This window comes from Protopterus annectens, chromosome 9.part0 (assembly GCF_019279795.1).
Source record: "Protopterus annectens isolate FY-2018-M chromosome 9.part0, PAN1.0, whole genome shotgun sequence".
NCBI classification, from domain to species: Eukaryota; Metazoa; Chordata; order Ceratodontiformes; family Protopteridae; genus Protopterus; species Protopterus annectens.
The window spans coordinates 1,508,132,005-1,508,152,861 of NC_056743.1; the positions used below are offsets into that span (position 1 = coordinate 1,508,132,005).

A 20,857-nucleotide genomic window follows, 5' to 3' on the forward strand; every position below is an offset into this window, starting at 1 on the left:
TGATGATTTTAAGACACACTACGTAGTCCTAAGTGATACATTGGCAAGCTTCAGATCCTCATGAAACTCAGTAAACTCCATTGGTATACTCAGAAATGTAAACTGTTGCTTAGATGCAGCTGTACCCGGTAAAGAAAGTGCAGGGCAAACCCCAGAAACAGACCCACATGGTGGAACCATAATATCAACTTGCTCTTTAATAAAAGGAAAATAATTTTGACAAAATATAAGAAGAGTAATTCCCAGAGTATTAGACCCTTGTCAGTGAAATAAACAAACAACTCAGGAGTTTAATAAAATGCACCAAAGTCAAGTTTGAGGCTAAAATAGTTACCCAAGCCAAAAGACAGTCACAAAGCATTTTAGCTATATTTGTAATGTCAAAAGCACAATTCAGGAATGTGCTGAGCTGATTGTGTACAATGTTGCCTACAGGTTTTGTAAACAAAAAACAAGGACCAGCATACAAGGCACCTTATTGTAACATAGAATAATTTAATAAAATTATTTTGGTTCTTTTAACAGACCGGTTTCAGCTAATTCAGTACAGAGCCTTCATCAGTGTAGATCACATTATTTTCATAGCTAATTATTTTCGTACTCATACTGTGTACTCCGAAATGGCTTCGTCAAGCAATCCGATTACCGATCTTCTGAAAAAGCATAAGGATAAAGACAGAGACAGACCGTATAGGTCCAAAACTGCTGACGATGCTGCCGTTAAGCTAGTCGCCAGTCCGCCGGTACTCAGTGAGGCGCTTTTGCAGCCCCTGATACCCGCTACTTCTGATTCGCAGGCCACTACTGAGACCCATTCCGGAGTCCAGTATGCCACAAGATGCTTCTTCGACTATGGAACCTGCGGATGTGTCTACCTTGGATGGGTCCGGAGCCGCTGTGCAGGCACCGGCTTCTGAGGGTGTATTCAGGCCTACAGACATTCATATTAAACCAACGCCATCGCTTTCATCCAGGCCTAAAATTCGCACCACACCAAGAAAACTGACGACCAAACCTCAGGCCCAGACCCATATGCCTAAAAATCAAACGCTTAGAATGGCTGAAGACCTCATTACCTTGATTAGGGGAAGCCAGCCTTCCCCCTCTAAGAGCCCTAGAACTGAGTTTCTTTCTGATTCTTCTGATCAGGAATCTGATTTTTCTGCTCCTTCTGATTGCCAGGATTTGCCCTTATCTACTTATGAGGATTCTGATGCAGAGGATTCCATTCCCCTGCAGAAGATTTTTCTTTCGGTGAAACCTTGCACACTCTTAGGGAGCATTTCCGCTGGGAAAGCCGAGATTACTCTGACTCCAAAAAGAAGCTTAGGGAATTCTTACTCCTACCTCAACACAGGGCTTTAGCTATCCCTCCTGTGCTGGACATTGTAGATGATGCTTTCTTGGAGTCTAGCCTTACGCCCAGACACTTTACCTCCATCTCCCAGAAGACCTGACAGGTGTTACAGAGTACCTGACTCTCACAAGTTCCTCTTCAAGAATCCTTCTGCAGATCCAGAGACGATTTCCCAAGGACCAAAAGGCATTAAGACTACTGCTGCCAAAAGTACTACCCCTTCTGATAGAGATTCCAGAGCCTTAGACAGATGGGGTATCAAGGTATACACTTCTGCTACTCTGGCCATTAGGACTTTAAATCGCCAGTTTCATATGTTAAAGTATCAGCATCATGTTATGGGACTACTTAAACAGAAAATTATGTTGATTCCTGACTGTATTGAACACAAAGAATTACAGGATTTGATGCATTCTGCAGAACAAGTTGGTAAATATACTTTCCAATGTGGTTTTGACGCTTTAGAAGCATCTTGCAGGGCTGCTGTCAGAGTCTTTACTTAGAAGGCATGCTTGGCTTAAGGAACAAAACTTGCCAGATCATGTAAAAGCTAAATTACTGGATGCTCCCTTAAACTAAGACCGCCTTTTTGGCATCAAAGCAGAAGAAGTCCTCAAAAGGATGGAGGAAAAAGCTAAATCTATGCAAACTGTTAAAGATTTCCTACAAGTACAGCCTCCCAGATTCAGTAGGCATTGGACATCAACGAATTGGTCCTTTCCAGTCCCTTCTAGGCCTTTTCAGTCCAAACCCAGGAATAGCAGACCACCTAGGCTACAGTCTCAGGCTTCACACAGACCTAAGCAGTGGAGGGCTCCCACTGCCAAAGCAGGGAGTAGTAAGCCACCCCCTACAGAAAAATGGCACAATGACTTAACCTTAACCCTTCCAAGCCCTGCTCTACTACCTGCTCCCTTAGGAGGAAGGCTCGCCTTGCATGCAAAAAAACTGGGAACTCGTTACCCAGTACAAATGGGTTTTGAACAGTTTCCCAAGGATACAGATTCCAGTTCCACACCCTGCCAACACCAAATGGTTGGCCACCATTACCCAGTGCAAATGGGTTTTGAACAGTTTCCCAAGGATACAGATTCCACTTCCACACCCTGCCAACACCAAATGGTTGGCCAGACCTACCCCCAAATCAATGAGCGGAGGCCCAACAGCAGGTTCTCTCTCTCCTCAATATCAGGGCTATTCAGCCTGTCCCAGCAGAACAAAGGTGACAAGGCTTTTAATCAAGACTTTTTCTGGTACTCAGAAAAGACAACTCCTGGCGTCCTATCCTGGACCTCTCTATTCTCAACACCTTTCTGGTAATTCCAAAATTCAAAATGCTAACTCTGCAACAGCTTCTTCCTATGCTAGCCAAGGATGCCTGGCTGACAACCCTAGACTTAAAGGAAGCTTACGTGCACATCCCAATAAGGGAATCTTACAGGAAATACCTATCCTTCAGGGCAAGCTCCATGCACTATCAGTTTTCTGCACTTCCTTTGGCTTATCTACTGCACCCGGGGTATTCACAAAGTGCCTAGCTCCAGCCATTGCATTTTGCAGGCAGAGAAATATTCAAATTTACAAATTTACCCATACTTGGATGATTGTCTGATTCAGGCAGAAAGCCAGGACTTGCTATTACAACAGCTGGCATTCGTAAAGAAACTTCTAACTTCACTGGGGTACACAATCAACGAAAAGAAATCTCACCTAGTACCCTGCCAACAGATTGTATTCCTGGGAGCAAGCTTGAACACAACTTCCCAGATGGCATTCCTCACTCCAGAGAAACAAATTTACTTGACAACCTACTTCAAACTATTGGCCACAAAACCCCAGCTATCTGCAAGGAAAATACTGCAAGCCCTAGGGTTCATGGCCTTTTGCATTTTACTAATTCCATATGCAAGACTGCATGTGAGGAATCTCCAATAGTATCTAAAAAGCCTATGGTGTCAACATTCGCAGGACTATTAAACAATGATTTCTATCATTCCTTGCATCAAGACAGAGTTCCTTTGGTGGGCAGAGGCCTGCTACCACAATAAAGGACTCCCTTTCACTCTACCGCCCAAACCCTAACAACAGACGCATCAGACTATGCATGGGGGGCTCACATGGCAGGGCAGTGCATTCAGGGCAAATGGAGCTTGAGACAGATGCACCTGCATATCAATCAAAAAGAAATGTTAGCTGTACAGAATGCTCTGACAGCCTTCAAAGACCGTATTCTTCCAGGACAACTATTGGTAAAGACAGACAACACCACAGTTATATGGTACATAAACAAGCAGGGGGGAACCCACTCGTACCCTCTGTGCAGACTAGCCATGGCTCTGTGGAACACAGCCTCGAGCTACCAAGTATACCTGCAAGCTCAATTCCTGCCAGGCGTACTGAATTCACTTGCAGACGACTTGAGCAGAAATCTCATGGACCCACACGAATGGAAACTAGAAGCCAAACTATTAGACCTCTTAAGGAACAAATGGGGGACTCCAGAGATAGACCTGTTTGCCTCCCCTCAGAACTACCAATTGAACAAATTCTGCACAAGAATTCCCCACAGCAAAGCTTGGAAAGTGGATGCCCTTCCTTCACCTGGGAAAGCTCTCAGTTTATGCCTTTCCCCCTCTGGCTCTCCTCTCAAAGGTTCTACTAAAGATCAAACAGGACAAGCCAAGGACAGTACTGGTTGCACCAGACTGGCCGCGCCAGCACTGGTACCCCCCATTGCGCAGTATGGCACTGTTACAACCATGGCACCTGCCTCAGACCCTTTCCCTGCTGTCCCAGCAGGCGGGCCAGATTCTGCACCCTCAGCTTCAAACCCTGAACTTTGCAGCCTGGCTAATTCCTTGACCTCTCCTTTAGCATCCCTCAGTCAGCAGCTACTGGATGTAATTCTGGAGGCAAGGAGGCCTAGTACTAGAAAATCCTATGCTGAAAAGTGGAAAAGATACTGTTCCTGGAGCCTGGCTCAGGGGATGGGCACAGTGGTGCCCAGCCTACCCCAGATTCTACAGTACTTAACAGAAGTGCTCCACAGGGGCCTTTCTTTCTCATCAATTAAAATTCATGCCTCTGCCAAATCAGCACATTATAATACAGAGCCACCCCTCTTCTCTCACCCCTTGCTAAAGCAATTCCTTACAGGGGCCAAAAATTTAAGACACCCACCCCCCCAGGAGAGCTCCCACTCCAGCCTGGGACCTTAACTGTGTATTGGAGAAGCTCACTCTTCCCCCCTTTGAACCAGCGGCTACAGCAGAGTTGAAATTCCTTTCTTGGAAAGCAGACTTCCTTCTAGCCATCAGCAAGAAGAGTGTCTGAATTACAGGCCCTCATGGCAGTGGAACCCTTCATTATCTTCCATGCAGACAGGGTTTCCCTCAGGACTAATCCTTCCTTTATGCCCAAGGTGGTGTCTTCTGTGGCCCTAAATCAGTCCATTAATTTGCCTACTTTTTTCCCTAACCCACAAAACAAAGGGGAATGAATTCTGCACTCTCTGGACGTACACAGACAACTTAGATTCTATTTGGACAGGACTAAGCCTACCAGAAAATCTGAGCAGCTGCTAGTTAGCTTTGCTGCAGGGGCAGAGGGGATGGCCATTTCAAAGCAAGCCATTTCCAAATGGGATAGCCCATTGCATTCATTTCTGCTACAAGCGCCATGGAAGACCTACCCCGCAGGGGATAAGATCACATTCCACCAGGGCTGCGTCTACCTCTGTGGCATTTCTCAGAGGGTTCCCTACCAGGGACATCCTAGAAGCTGCTACCTGGAGCTCTGCACATACCTTCACCAAGCATTACCACTTGCCTATCTTTTCTAAATCCAGAACTGGATTTGCCACTGCAGTCTTGCAGGGATTAATAGCTGGTCCTAATGCTCTTTAACTTCCTCCTCCCTTCCTTAACTTTGGGAATCAACCCAAATGTGATGACTGCAACAGTGAAACACGAAGAACATAGTACAGCTGTGTACACTTACCATAAATGTAGATGTTCGAGTGTATTCACTGTTGCAGTCCTGGTTACCCTCCCTCCAGCCCCCTGACTTCTCTTGGCTCTACGTTTCCTTCTTGTTTGGTATATATATTATATCATATATGTATTTGCTTTTTGCTGGGGGTGTTCCATACCATATAATTGTTTCGTATTGTGGGGGCACCTGACATCTGGGGCAAGAAAAACTGATGTAATAGCGTCGGCTGCATGTTTTATTCCCCTGACGACCTGACATCATGGAAGAAGTGACAGCATCCGATGCAGAAATCCGAAGACTCTGGTATTCAGGCCGGCTGAGGGCTACCTGCAGGCAGATAACCCAAATATGATGACTGCAACAGTGGATACACTCGACCATCTACATTTATGGTAAGTGTATACAACTGTACTTTACGGTTCTATATTTTTCAAGGACTACATCCCATCCAGGGTGATACATAGAGACCCACAAATTGAGCTCCTGCAACTTCAGTTCACCATCGCCAGGATAAGCTGCCAGTATATAGCATGCTGCAGAACCCTCTCCATGTCTCCAAGTCTCCAAGATGATCATTGAAATTCCAAGAAGTTTTAGAAGAAAAATCTATAAGCAGTAACTCCATGATCTTAGGTGACTTCAACTGTCAAGCTGTTTACTGGAGTAGCCATACCTCTTAACGTAGGATATTACCTGAGATTTCCAGATTTGATAAATTGGAATGCCTTGGATCAAATCGCTAGTGAACCTGCTAGAGTCCAAAATATTCTAAATCTGGTGCTCATTAATATTGCCATTACCTGTTCTATTTCCCTAGTCAGAACTTCTCCAGATAAATTGGACCTTAAACTCCTAACATTGACTGTCAAAACCACCAATAACCCCTGTAATCGATATTTGTGTTTAAAAACTCCAAAAGCGTGAGCCTTATGCAATTATATGAGAGAGAGAAAAATCCAATGCCTACCACCTTCCCTGGAATAAATTTTCTCTGCAGGTTAAACAATGTGATTCAGTATCTTCCTAAATCAGGACATCTGAGTGGATGATCTCATTTCAACCCTAGGACTAACTGGCCTCTCCCTCCTTGAGAAAGGAGGCGAAGCCTGAGGATTGGTATTGCCATGGAGTACATGACCATTGGACAGTTGCCTTGAAACACCAATTAATTCTATGTAGGATGTACGGTGGTAAATGAGCCTGTTTTCTTATATTGCCTTTGTTAATTAGAAGGATAATCTAGACACAGCTCTCTCTCTCCTGTGGTATAGAGCAAGGCATTTTGTCTGCTTAATGTTGTCAATAAGCTCCAGGTTGTATGCAGCATTTTGCTTTCACTTGGGCCGACTGTTGTAGACTGCCGGTCTTATTTGCAGATATGCTACTTGTTATAATTTGTTCCATATCCATTTTCCTCTTTTTTGAGACATTTATCTTGCTGTGATTTAATCCTTATAACCTTGTCTGTACCTGCAGCTGTCCACTGTATTCCCATTTGGAGGAGTAACTCAAAGGCACTGGAACGCAGACATGATGTGAGGAGTATTATTTTTACAGCACAGAGTGAGTCTGTCAACAAGTCAGGGATGCTCCAGAAGGAGGCACAAGTTCAGTGTATATCAAGGAATTTGGTGTGCTGGGCAGTACTTTTTTCTTGTTACTTTGAGATCCTACTCTGTAGCTACCTGAATTGTCCCATCAGGGAATTGTGTCCTTTATATCCCCCTTGGCAGCGTGTACTCAAGAAACAGTTAAGACTTCTTGTAGAATTTTACTGTATCCATCAGTATTTATTACACAGTTGAAGTTCTTGTATTGTTACAAGTTTAACAGATGAGACTACATTGTGTCATCGTACACTGTATGCTGATAGTACGGCCGGTGTAGAACAGAGGTTATTTTCAGCAACTGATCCACTGATCTAAGAAGGTAGTGTTTCATTTATTTTACATGTTAAGAAAGCGCTGTGGAATATTACATCATTTCCATGTTGTGTGGTCTCCATTGCAAATTCAGTATGGCATTTATAGTTCTGTTTCAAGTCATTTTAGATGTCTTTTGTTTATTAAAAGTAATGTTGAATCATCTTTTGCTGAATAACATTTCTGAACATACCGCATTAATGTAATGACTCTGAGATCATTAATTCTACCATGTTGTTTTTTATTTGGGTACAAAACTGCATAAAGTGTACAATGCAGTCTTTAAAATGTATTTGCTTTAATTCTTGCTGTGGTGGTACTATTTGAGTCAACAGGAATGGGTTCATATTTTTCTTGAAGGTCCACTGTCTCCATTGTATTTTATGTACTTGTGGCTATGAGATCATTCCATGCATGCTGTGCTCAGTGTTGTATTAAGAATGTTGTAGCTGGTTTGAAAAATGAAGCTTTAAACACAAATGTTCACTGTTATTGGAACAGTAAACATTCAGTCTTAAAAGTGTCCTGTAGATGGCAATTTTAAGATGCATGTTATGTTGTAGCTAGGCATGTAGTGACAAGTATGAAGTGTCACAGTGATGAAATTACTTTTGACAGATATAGTTGGGAATGAAGTACCAAAAGAGGCAAGGTATCAGACGAGCACGCAAGTGCAAGGTGCGGTTGTTTTAAGTTGTCTGTTTCTGTTTTTACCATTTGAATTAATCACGCAATAAATCCCCATTGTCTTTCACAATGCATTGTCTTTTGCATTTATATACTGAGCTCAGATGTTTTCAAATTTAAAATGTATACTTTTCCATAGTAATTTTAACCAATTTGATCTGTGCAATATCCAATATAATACTGGCAGTAGCCAATAGGAATATAATGTCTCGGAAATGTTATTGCCCCCTCTGTTCCTTGTGAAAACAGGTATTCATTGTAGTTTTATGATAACATTAACTTGAGCCAGTGAAGCTTAGTAAAACCTAACAGAGTTAAAATTCATTGTCTGCCACTGCAGCCAGAAGTAAAGTTTCTCCCTCTCCCTCTCCTCTTGTAGGAACCAATGAGAGAAACGCAATTCAGAAAGTAGTGTCTGTGTTATTTTGATGTTTAGAAACCTGTACACATTTAAGAACCATTTTTTCACCCAAACCCAGATTTGACTGCCAATATGGGAATGTGCCAGGGGTTTGGGATAATGGTTAAAGTGTTTACCACACAGACACAAGGTACAGAATTTGATTCTTGCCTTTGAAGGGAAAATTGGTTTGGCTTAAAATGGCCCACAAGGGCAGCTAGCCTAGTACTTGTCTGTAAAAAAACCTGTGTCCATGCACAGCCCCCCCCAACACTCCCTTCCCTGTCCTACTAGCAGAAAGGCTCTCTTACTTTCTGAAACAATGGAAACTTGTCACCTCAGATAAGTGGATACTAAACATAATAGAAAAATGTTACTCCTTTCACTTATAAAGCTCTTCCTTCTTGGAGATACCAAAGCCTCCAAAAACCAAGAATTTCTCCTTCCATCCTGCAAGAGCTCTTGCCAACAGGGATCCATCCATTCACTTAGTCCTTGCTGGGGAAGAGGCAAAATAGTTCTACTCCAGGATTTTTCTAGTTCTAAGAAAGGAAAGAACTTGCAGGCCAGTTTTAGACCTCCCAAGTTAAACAGGTTCCTAGAAATTCCCAAGTTCAAAATGCTGACTTTTTAAGTACTGCTCACGATTTTTCCAAGAGCCTACATGATTACTTTTGATCAAAAGGATGTCTGTCTTCGCAGAAGAGAGCAGGAGATAACCTTTGAGTTGTACAGTACCAGTTCTGTGCTTTATCATATGGTTTATCCACTGCACTCAGTTTTCGCCAAATGTCTTGCCCCAGTTATAGCACTTTGCAGAACTCTAGGAGTGCACATTTATCCCTACCTGGATGATTGTCATCTGGGAGAAAACATCCTGGAACTTCAGACAGCCTTACAGGCTGCCATGGACTGCTTTCATAGGTTAGGGCTTACCCTCAATTTCCACAAGCCCTAACTTCAGCCCCAGACAAGAATTGTCTTCCTATGTTCATTGATAAGACTGTACAACAGAAAGCCTTCTTAGACAAGGTGTCTTTCCTGGCAGACTGCCTACTCAGTTTACTGACAAGGAAGACAGTCACAGCAAAGGAATATGCAAGACTCTAGGTTCATGTCATCATGCATCCTTATGCTCCCCCTGGCAAAATTGTACATGAGGAAACATTCTACCATGGCTGAAATGGCTGTTTATTTGCCAGAAAGACATTATGAACTGAATCCAGGAGTAAATTTCTCTCTACCAGAGACAGACAAGACCATAAACACAAGCTGTTACGAAGTAGGCTGGAGAACACTGTTAAGACCCATGAAGGTACAAGGTGGCTGGATCTCATAGCAAAGGAAGCTTCACATAAACTAGAAGGAGTCGATGGCAGTTTTCCTAGCCATGAAAGTCTTTCAAAGCAGCCTATCCCCAGGATCACTGCAGACTTGGACAGACAACACCATAGTTATATGGTACATAAACAAGCAAGGGGAAACTCTTTCTAATTGTTGATGTTCGAGTAAGTCAGTGTTTCAGTACACATGTCCACCCTCCTACCTCTCTGTCTCCTGCCCCCCCCCCCCCATTACAAGGGAAAGGAGGAGGGGAGGAGAGCATGCCCAATGAGTAATTCTTATCCACCATCATCCCCTGCTTTTTCTTCTGTCCCATAGCCAATACTTTACCATAATCCTATCCAAACAAAGTCTTTTTAACATTTAGAAGGATCATACTGAGGCATCACAATGCTGCTCACTGTCTAGAAAGACCTGAAGATGGGGCGAATGGCTGCCTCTGTTATAACCCTGACATCCAAATGTCAGCCAGCAGATATCTGGCTAGGGATGATGAAAACACTCTGGAAATCAGGCCAGTTGTGGGCTTTTGTATGGCTGGAAAACCCAAGGGCCAGTACTGCAACATGAATCTACTCGCATATCTACAGTTATGGTAAGTGTGACACAATTGCACTGTCTGCAGTTGCTGCCTGAATGTACTGTTTTCCTCACTATCACAACCCTGCTGTGGGGCATAGGCTGAAATTATGAATAGTGCCCTGTCTTTACACTGGAGGTTAATTCCCATGAGTGTCACTAATTCTAATTGCATCCCTCACTGACATCTGAAGCATCTCTTTCACCACAATTCTCACTGCATTTCTAGTTTGTCCCTGTATGTAGTAGAGTCTGCATTTCAAGCCAAGTGGCTTTGCTGCACCGCCCTTCCATTTGTCTTCTGGATGCAGAGTATGTCCAGCCATTTTCTTATCTTGCCATCCACTTCCAAGCTGCTTCCAGTCAGTGAACCTATATTGAGTGTAGCAATACCTGGGTTTGGCAGGTTGATTGTTTTTTCTTCCAGCTTTCGATCAACAGAGCTATCTCAGATAACCAAGCTGAGCAGCTGAACACTAGTTGGCCAGTAGCTTATTGACCCAGGGCTGCTGGGCTTTATGGCATACATGCGGTGACCATTAGGGCCACATAGGCCCCTCCCACCATTAGCAAAGATTCCTGGCGTAGGTCAGAGTAGGCTGGATTCTCATCCCATGTGTCACCAGCAAATACCCATGCCTATTTTTGGCAACATTAGTCAGTGAGACCAAATCACTTAGAGACAGTTTTTACACCACTGAGTGTCTAGCTCTGGCACTGTGCAGTTTGTAAGTCTTCCATCTAGAGGATACTGTGCACCACAGTTGATGCCCAAAGCAGGTAGTCTATACAACTCTTCCTCCTTTAGGTATCATCAAGAGTCAGTGATTTTTCCTACAACTCCATTCTTGGGTGAATTTGAAGTGGAAACATACAGCATGTTTTTGAAGGTGGGAGAAACCCCACATGAAGAATATGGAAGCTCCATGCAGATATTGGAAGTGAAAAACATAATCATTATGCCAACAGAACTTGTTGAAAAATGGTCATTATCCAAAATTGCTCAACAGATGTCTGCTAGCAGTGACTTTTGATGCTCAGTAATTGTCCTGTTTGAGCGACTGTAAGCTGTGGGTTTAGTAACCTGGTATCAAATAAATCATGGTTTCTATATGAAAAAGAAAAAGAAAACCTTCGTTTGGAAGAATGGTTATTGGAAAAACAGAACAGGAAAAAAATCTTGAGGTAATTATCATCCCTAAGATAAATAAAACACTGTAGTGAGTTTGAAATGGCACTAGTGAAAGGCATTCATGATACTGGAGTTCACCAACATATGACTCCTGAGGTGAAGAAGTCTTTCTTCCTTTGTGTACTGCACTTGAAAAACCATATTTAGAGTACTCTGCCCGATTCTTGTGGCCATTCAGAAGACTGCATAAAATATACGGCACAAATGGTGAGGGTGAGGCCTGAGGTTTGAAGAGAGAACTGGGGACAGATGGGCATGTTTAAGTTGGAACAGAAGGAAGAGTTGAGATTTGGGTCGATCATATTGTCATTGGAGGAGTGAAAGTGATGGAAATGAAAAAGAACAATAGATGGTAAGGATTTGGATGGCTGCTGGAAGTGAGGTGATGCAAAACTGAATTAAATGCTGTTTTATAGAAACAGCAACTCTGCAATGTCTTGCTAGAGGCAGTGGAGTAGTGCAAGCTCGGTACAAGGGATTCAGGGGGACACGCATAGGAAGTAATGAAAAAAGTGAGGAGCAGTGAATGTGGGTTGGCTACAACTTCATAGGTAGACTGCAGACCACCTGCTGTCATCTTTCATCAGCAGCTAAATATTTTGTATCTGCTGCTGAATCCTGTCACTAGTAAACCTTCAAGCAGATGGTAGTGTATCCTGGCTTTCTGACATTATGGTTTTACTAGACTATTAGCACAAATTTGTTATAAGGCAAACACAGAATTAACTTTTAACTGGTGAGGAGGCTGAAAGGAGCTTTCAGTTTATTGGTTGCCATAGGTGCACATTGTTTTCCTTACATCTTTACATATTTGACCAGTAAGGAAAGGATGACATAGATAACAGGGACTTGTCTGGACTCTCTCTTGCACTGATAATACCAAGAGCATATTTTCACCACAGTAAACTTTTTTTTGTTTGGGATCCAGAATTTAAAATTTGGTTGGTAACCTGAAACCATCTCAGTCTGTTCCTTCAGGTCTCCTTCACATCCAGGGTATCTCTCTTTGAAGAATTAAAGTAAGCTGTCTTATTTTTCTGTGCTGAACTGTTGACCTGTATTCAAAGATCTTAAGGTGTTGCTTCTGTTTTTCCTTGGTAGGTGGGTCCTCCAGTGACCCCAATGATGTCTCTTCCACGACCCATCATCCAACCTGCACCAAAGCTGACCACATCGGTTATCCAGGCTGCACCAACTGTGTACTCTGCACCACCTATGAAGAAGAATGAGGTGAGTCCAAATACTGATACACAAATCTGGTTTTGATAAAGAATTTTGTTTGATATTTTATTTATTTATTATTTACATTTGTTTACGGATGGTGTCCAACTGGGCCAGTAGCCAGGTTTTAGCAGAGACCCGGAGAGAAAAGCGCCAACAAGTAATTGACAGCAAAACAGCAGAGGAAAAAATACAACAGCGAACCACATACACTGTACAAATACAGAAATATTGGATTAAAAGTTGCAAGGGACTAGTTCACAATATGTAGGTGAGTGTATAATCGTGATAACAAGTATAAACATTTTTTTACATGGTTGTGAGGTTAAAAATGCAAAACTGACAAGCAAGTAATAACTTGTCACGTAGGAGAGTATAGGTTGGTATGTATGCAAAGCAGATCTATTTAGAGAAAGAGTGGGTGTAATTAGCCAGGAGCTGTGCAGGAGCTTAGCTAATGATTAGTGAGGTGCCCTTGTAGGAGTAATTTGAATTTGTGATGGTGTTTGATTTTGTAGGATGTTTTGTGATAGTAAGTTCCAGGCTTTAGATGTTTTATTAGGGTAGAGGGAGTCTCCATAGTACTTATGGGATTTAGTTATCTTTAAAATTAGTTTGTCAGATGATCTAAGGGACCTGAAGTTTGTATTAGGTTGCACTAGGTCAGTGAGAGCAGGACAGTTGTTGGGTTTCTGGATGATACTGTGGGCAGTGGTTAGTTGGTTAAGAGGTAATAGGTTGGGTAGTTAATTAAGTTGAGTTGGTGAAGCGCGAACAGTGATGAGCTCTATGGGGTTGGTTTACGGCAAACTTGGCTGTTTTGTTATAGCAGGTCTCTAGGTTATTCAAGTCAGACTTGCACAGGTTGGTAAAAATTTGGGAGCAATAAAGCAGGGTGGAGAGTAGGTGGGATCTGGCTGTGGATAGTCTGGCATTGTTTGTGAGGTATGGCTTGGCCCTATAGAGTGAGCTAAGTTTGATGTGGACTTTAATTGTTAGTGATATATGGTTGTTGAATTTTTGTCAGTTGTCTGATGTTACACCTAGAAGCATTGTTTGATCAACTGGTTCAATTTTTGTACTATTAGAGGAGTAGATGGTGAGAGGAGGTTGGTTATTTTTAGCATTTTTATTACAGAAGACCATTAGCTTAGTTTTGTTTGGTTTAAGTAAAAGTTGATGGTCGGTGAGGTAGTTATCCCTGTCTTGGAGAGATTTTTTGTTTTTTCTTGTAGTCCCTGAGGTGAGGTGGCAGAGCAGATAGGAGTGGCATCATTGGCGTATTTAATGATAGAGGTTGGTTGAGTGGAATTAATGAGGTTGTTGGTAAATTGATGGAGGAGGGGTCCGAGGATGGAGCCTTGGTGGAATCCAAAAGTGATGGGTAGACAGGGGGAGAGTTTGTTTTCCCATTTGGTAGGCTGCTGTCGATTAGAAAGATAGATGTGAAACTAAGTCAGGGATGTTGTACTGAGGTTATATGTAGCTACAGTGGATATAAAAAATGTACACACCCCTGTTAAAATGCCAGGTTTTTGTGATATAAAAAAATGAGACCACAATAAATCATTTCAGAACTTTTCCCACTTTTAATGTGACCTATAACCTGTACAATTCAATTGAAAAACACATCTGTTAGGGAAAAAATATAAAAAATAACATGTAATAAGCTGGTTGCATAAGTGTGCACATCCTTAAACTAATACTTTGTTGAGGCACCTTTTGATTTAATTACAACATTCAGTCTTCTTGGGTACACACCTGCCATATCAGTTAAAGAGACTCTGATTAACCCCAAATAAAGTTCAGCTGTCCTAGTAGGATTTTCCTGACATTTACTCAGTTGCTTGCCACAGCAAAAGCCATGGCTTGCAGAGAGCTTACAAAGCATCAAGGGGATCTCATTGTTGAAAGTTTCAGTCAGGAGAAGGGTACAAAAACATTTCCACAGCATTGGATATACCATGGAACACAGTGAAGACAGTCATCAAAAAGTGGAGAAAATATGGGACAACAGTGATGTTGCAAAGAACTGGACGTCCCTCCAAAATTGATAAAAAGACAAGACGAAAACTGGTCAGGAAGGCTGCCAAGAGCCCTATAGCAACACTGAAAGAGCTGCGGGAATTTCTGGCAAGTACTGGTTGTGTGCTAGATGTAACAACAATTTCCAGTATTCTCCATATGTCTGGACTATGGAGTAGGATTGCAAGTTGGAAACCTTTTCTTACACAGAAAAACATTCAGGCTCAGCTAACATTTGCAGAACAATACATTGTCTCCCCTAAACATGGGAAAATATGTTATGGTCTGATGAGACCAAGGCTATACTTTCTGGCCACAATTCCAAAAGGTACGTTTGGTGCAAAAACAACACTTTGCATCACCAAAAGAACACCATCCCCAGGGTGAAGCATGGTGGTGGCAGTATCATGCTTTGGGGTTGCTTTTCTTCAGCTGGAACTGGGGCTTTAGTCAAGGTGGAGGGAATTTTAAACAGTTCCAAATACCAGTCACTTTTGGCCCAAAACCTTCAGGCATCTGTAGAAAGCTGAAGATGAAGAATTTCACCTTTCAACGTGACAGTGACCCCAAACATGCATCCAAATCAACAAAAGAATGTCTTCACCAGAAAAAAAAGTAAAGTTTTGGAATGGCCCAGCCAGAGCCCAGACCTAAAGCCAATAGAAAATCTGTGGGGTGACTTGAAGAGGGCTGTGCACAAGAGATGCCCTCGCAATCTGACAAATTTAGAGTACTTTTGCAAGGAAGAATGGGCAGATATTGCCAAGTCAAGATGTGCCATGCTGATAGATTCCTACCCAAGAAGACTGAATGCTGTAATTATTTCAAAAGGTGCTTCAACAAAGTATTAGGTTAAGGGTGTGCACACGTATGCAACCAGCTTATTGTACATGTTTTTATTTTTTATATTTGTCCCCTAACAGATTTGTTTTTCAATTGAATTGTACAGGTTATAGGTCACATTAAAGGGGGGAAAAGTTTTGAAATGATTTATTGTGGTCTCATTTTTTATATCACAAAAACCTGGTATTTTAACAGGGACATGTACACTTTTTATATTCACTATATCAGCTCGACTGGACACAAAACAATGTATGGCCTTTCTTCCCCCAAGACAGAATTAAGTCCCTTCAGCTGCATGTAATTCGCATTCTTTCTGATCATCCTCTCCCTGCATTTCTCATTCTCAGAGCATTGAGGTCGATGGTGCTACCATAACTCTTCTGCTGATGTCTCGCCTTCACATGAGTGTACTTCAGTGGACCCTAGTGGTGCAGTGATCCTTTCCTCGAACTGCCTGTGGACTGTCCCATAAAACTATCTCGAGTCTGGAAGGAGTCTCCTATGGCGGCTTTGGTCTCAGGATCTGTACTTAGGGCGATTGTTCATTCCCTCCCCTACCAAGACCATGGACACCTCCCTGCTATAGTGGTGGGGCATTGGTTGAGTCAGACTTTCCAAGGTACCTGGTCCCCTCTAGAGGCCAATTTGCATGTAAATGTCCAGGAGATGAGGACGGTCCTTTTAGCGTTGCAAGCTCTTCATGTCTCTCTTTCCAAGAGGACAGTTGCCATCCAGAGAGACAACATGTCTGTTGTCTGGTACATCAGCAAGCAGGGAGGAATCAAGTCTTAACCCCCATGTCGAGATGCCATGAGATTGTAGGAGTGGGCGATGTCTTCCAACCGCTTTCTTGTAGCAATGTACATTCCAGGGATGTCAAATTTTCTAGCAGACGAGCTCAGCTGAACTGTTCTGATGCCTCATGAGTGGTTTCTCAACCTTTCAGTGGCAATCATGATCTGTCAGAAATGGGGTTAACCTTGCTGTGATCTCTTCTCTTCTTCCAGCACCAAGTGTACAAATATTTTGCCCTGATCCTCTCTCCACGGGAGTCCCCCGTAGACGCCCTGATCCATGCTTGGCCCCCATCTTTTTTATGCCTATCCTCCACTTCCCTTAATACCCAAATTCCTCCAGAAATCTCAGAGGTTGAAGTGCAAAGTCATCCTCATTGCCCCATTCTGGCCTCAACAAGTTTGGTTCCCTTTCTTGTGGTGTCACCTTGTGTGTCCTCCTTGGACTGTTGATCCCTTCCCTGGATCTTCCGGTCCCACCCTTCAGACAGTCATCATCCAGATGTTCTCAACCTGAAGCTAATCGCTTGGTTACTCCACTTCCATCGATGGCTAGAACTCCCGGGCTATCCTCTCCTGTTAATAAGATTTTGATCGCAGGTCATAAGGCCTCTACCAGGAAAATGTACTCCAGCAAATGGAAGAAATTTTCTATTTGGGCACATCAGCATCAGTTAGGCCCTTTCACGCCTCCTGTTTCAGCTATTCTGGATTTCTTGGCTCACATCTTTAACAGTGGAGCTAGTTTTTATACAGTTAAGGTGCAGTTGGTGGCCATCTCGTATTTCCATATTGGTGAAACCTCTATATCTTTGGCATCCACGAAAATATGTTAGGCTTTTTTGAAGGGCACCTTTCTGCTTCGGCCTCTGGTCAAAGGTCCTATGGCCCCTTGGGACTTAACTTTGGTGTTACAAGCCATGGTTTCTGCTCCCTTTGAACCAGCTGCCACACTTGATTTACAGTTTTTATCTTGGAAGACATCCTTCTTAGTGGCTGTCACTATCTGCTAAGAGGATTTCGGAACTTCAAGCCTTATCCATTAAAAAAACCCTTATCTTGTCTTTCACAATGGCAGAATGACTCTTCACACTAATCCTTCCTTTATGGCCAAGGTTGCTTCAGAGGCCAACATCAACCAAGTTAATAATCTCCCAGTCTTCTTCCCTAATTTCCAAACAAGGGAAGATGCAAGCTTCATTTGCTTGATGTCAACAGACAGTTACGTTTTTACTTGGATAGAACAAAAACATCAGAAAATTGGAAAATTTTTTCTTTCCTTTGCTATTTCTAGATTAGGAAGACCAGTCAGTAAAATTACTCTAGGTAATTGGATCTCAAAGTGTATTGCATTGGAGTATTCTAATAAGGGAATTCCTTTACTACATCAGATCAAGGCGCATTCCACTACGTCTTTATCACCTTCCGCAGCCTTTTGGTCCAGAGTTCCAGTGAGTGACATTTGTTCAGCATTTGCTTGGTCTTCCTGTAACTTCTTCATATCCCATTACAAATTGGATGACTGTTCCAGGAGCAGGGCCTCATTTGGCTCTGCTGTTCTCTGGAATATCTTTCCTTGAGGGCCACCCAGAGATTATGTAGCTGGGGACTCTGTCCCACAGGTTGAAGACCAAATGAAGACAACTTCAGATAAAGTTATGTTCTTAACATAATGTTCCTTCTGAGTTGTTGCTTCATTTATCTTCACCCTTTCCCCCCCTCTTTCCCCCTTTTCTCAGATCCTGGGAGGACTTGGCAGAGATCCATTCAGGTTTCTCCCACTACTGTATCAAGTCAAGTAGAACTTTATTGTCATTCAGACCATATAGCAGGTGCACAGCTGAACGAAATTACGTTTCTCAAAGCTGATGTGTAAAAATGTACAATTAAAAACAAACACATAGCAGTAACAGCAACAGCAACAACAAGAGATCGAAGCTGCAAATGACTGTACTTTGCCAATCCCAGTGGTGATTTCAGTGACCACAGCCATCCTACCATCCACTTAGTGATACTGCCGCCAACTTCATCCCAAACACCAACAATGTTCCAAAGTCCCCACTGTTCATCTCCTGTCACTCCAGTCTTCTCCACTGGCACACTACTACCTGAGGCTTGAATGATTTACAGTGGCCGCAACAGTCCCCTCCTTCCACACTATCCTCACCGAGATCTTCAGCTCCAGCCAGCAACACCAGCATCATACCAAAGTCTGGACCAATCCTCGACCCAACAGAATCAACCAGAGTCCATAATCCACAAGCTATGCTCCGATTCCTACACTCAGCACAACCGTCATCCCTGAAGGCCTGAGATGAACACAGTCAACTCAATGGTCGCCAAAAGCACCAACGATCCAAACTCAAGGCAAATCCATCAGAAATGAGCAAAAAAAACACCACTGCTGCATTCATCACACACCCAACAGTAAAACGGTTCACAAAACGGATGACATACTGAAAGGAAAACAACATAAATACAAAAAAAGCATGATACGCACATTTGGGAGCCAGAGTAGCCACTGCCATTCAGCACGATGCTAAGATGACAACGTGCTGAATGGCAGTGGCAGAGTAGCCACTGCCAATTCAGCACGTTGTCATCTTAGCATCATTCGAGACCCTGATGCATTCTACTGTATGGTGTGTCTGTCACTTGGTTGTTTTTAGGTAATATTTTTTTTCTTATCAGCAGCAAACTCGATCTGAGTGGTGGAGAGAGAGTGAGGCATTATGGGTAGGAAAGGAGGAGCTCAGTTTTCTGATCCAAGGTTGAAGTATATGGCCGAGACAGATCCAAAACCCACAGGTTGAAGACAAATGAGGCAACAACTCATTTGGATCATTTTGGTAAAGGAACCCTGAACCTTTGGAAGCTGGCTAGGTGTTGTATCCTTGTCAGGATATAACCCATATAGCTAAGGCTGCAGCAGCCGCGATCATTTGAACATCTGTCGGTAAGTTCAGATTTCTCTTTATTATTCTTTCACAATTTGCAAGCATGCTTTATAGAAGCACTTTATACACAACAAAAAGGGAAAGGATTTTACCCCAGAGTCTTTTTGGTAGCTGTTATGGAGACCAGTGCTAGTTTTTGGAGTATCTAAATACCTTTCTGAAAGTACCCATATTCAGAATAGTCATCCCACATATGGTCTTTCCCCTTCTTGCAGACCATAGTTTCATGGTGATTTTACATCTGAAGAATGCTTACCACATATCAATTGCTCCTGACTTCAAGTTGAGCCAACTAATGTCCTGTCTTACACCGTCACAAGGAATTGTCCTCCTGGGATGTATGATCAACATAGAAAAAAATATAGGCTTTTTACCAGAAGGCATAGTCCTGACTGGTCAGGACACTTTTAGGAATTTCTGTCTTCAATAACTTCCTCCACAAGAGACTTTCCCAAAATTCTAGGCTTCACTGCATTAGTGATCGTCATGACACCACTGTCCAGACACGACATGAGAAAAATTCAGTATTATTTAAAAATATATATATATATTGGACTCAGCACATGCTTTCCTTGGGGTTCCAAGTAACAGCTAGATTTTGTGAATCAGTAGTCACTGTGGTGGAAGGATCAGATATATGTCCGTCTGCACCAGCCCTTCTCCCTCCAGATCTCAGTCCATTCATTCCAGAAGGACTCACAAGATTTTGCATGGGAAATGGTATCCAGGGGAGTTCTGGTGTCCTCCTGACACTTCAAAGCACATAAATGTCAAAGAAATGTTAGCAGTGATTCAGGCCTTAAAAGTTATTCACCACTTTTGGCGTCCATGTCCCCTTTTATTGGTCACAGACAACACCACCACAGTCATGGTATTTAAACAAACAAGAGGATAGATGGTCTTACCCTGTTTGCCTGTTGACAGTGATGGGCTGGGAGCTAGCCTTGCACCATTCTCTGGTGCTTCAGGTGTCCTTTATCTCATGAGAGCAAAATCTAGTGACAGACAGACTAATCAGTTCACAGATGGACCATCACAATTGGAAACTCAGGACATAGGTCTTCCTGGATTTTGTCCAGATGTAGGGAGCACTTTTAATAACTCTGTTAGCCTCCTTTCAAAACAGGCTTTCTAGGTGAGCCTAATTTATATCAGCGGGGGCTCTGTATGGTGTTTATCCCTTTGGTTTAAAAATATTTGTGTAAGCTTCTCAGTGAGGGCTTATCTTAATCATCTATCACACTGCATCTTGTGACCATCTTGGCTTGTCTACATATGGATCCCTGTCTTTCATCTCTCTTTTTGTCACTTGAGTCATAGAATTATAGCAGGTTACTAAAATTCCCAGGACCCTTACAAGCCTAGCCAAGTTCAACCTGTGTTCCCAAGATCTGGTTCCAGCAGACACTAAAATCAGCACCTATTGCCAAGAGGGACACAAGTGGAACCCCTGGGGTGAATTTCCTGTTACCCATCCAGTCGTCCAAATTATGCTTAATATGGCCAAGAGGGGCTTTGTTTACCATGAATATGAAGCTTATTC

At 42.7% G+C, this 20,857-nt stretch overlaps 1 protein-coding gene across 1 annotated transcript in view; it reads left to right on the forward strand.

Annotated features, from left to right (window-relative positions):
- The window catches only part of RBM42 (RNA binding motif protein 42), a 918,806-nt gene that overhangs the window by 668,344 nt on the left and 229,605 nt on the right, over nt 1-20,857 (forward strand). The window contains exon 5 of the mRNA XM_044084450.1: nt 12,576-12,704. Coding sequence (XP_043940385.1) covers nt 12,576-12,704 — 129 coding nt within the window. The remainder of the gene's footprint in view (nt 1-12,575; nt 12,705-20,857) is intronic.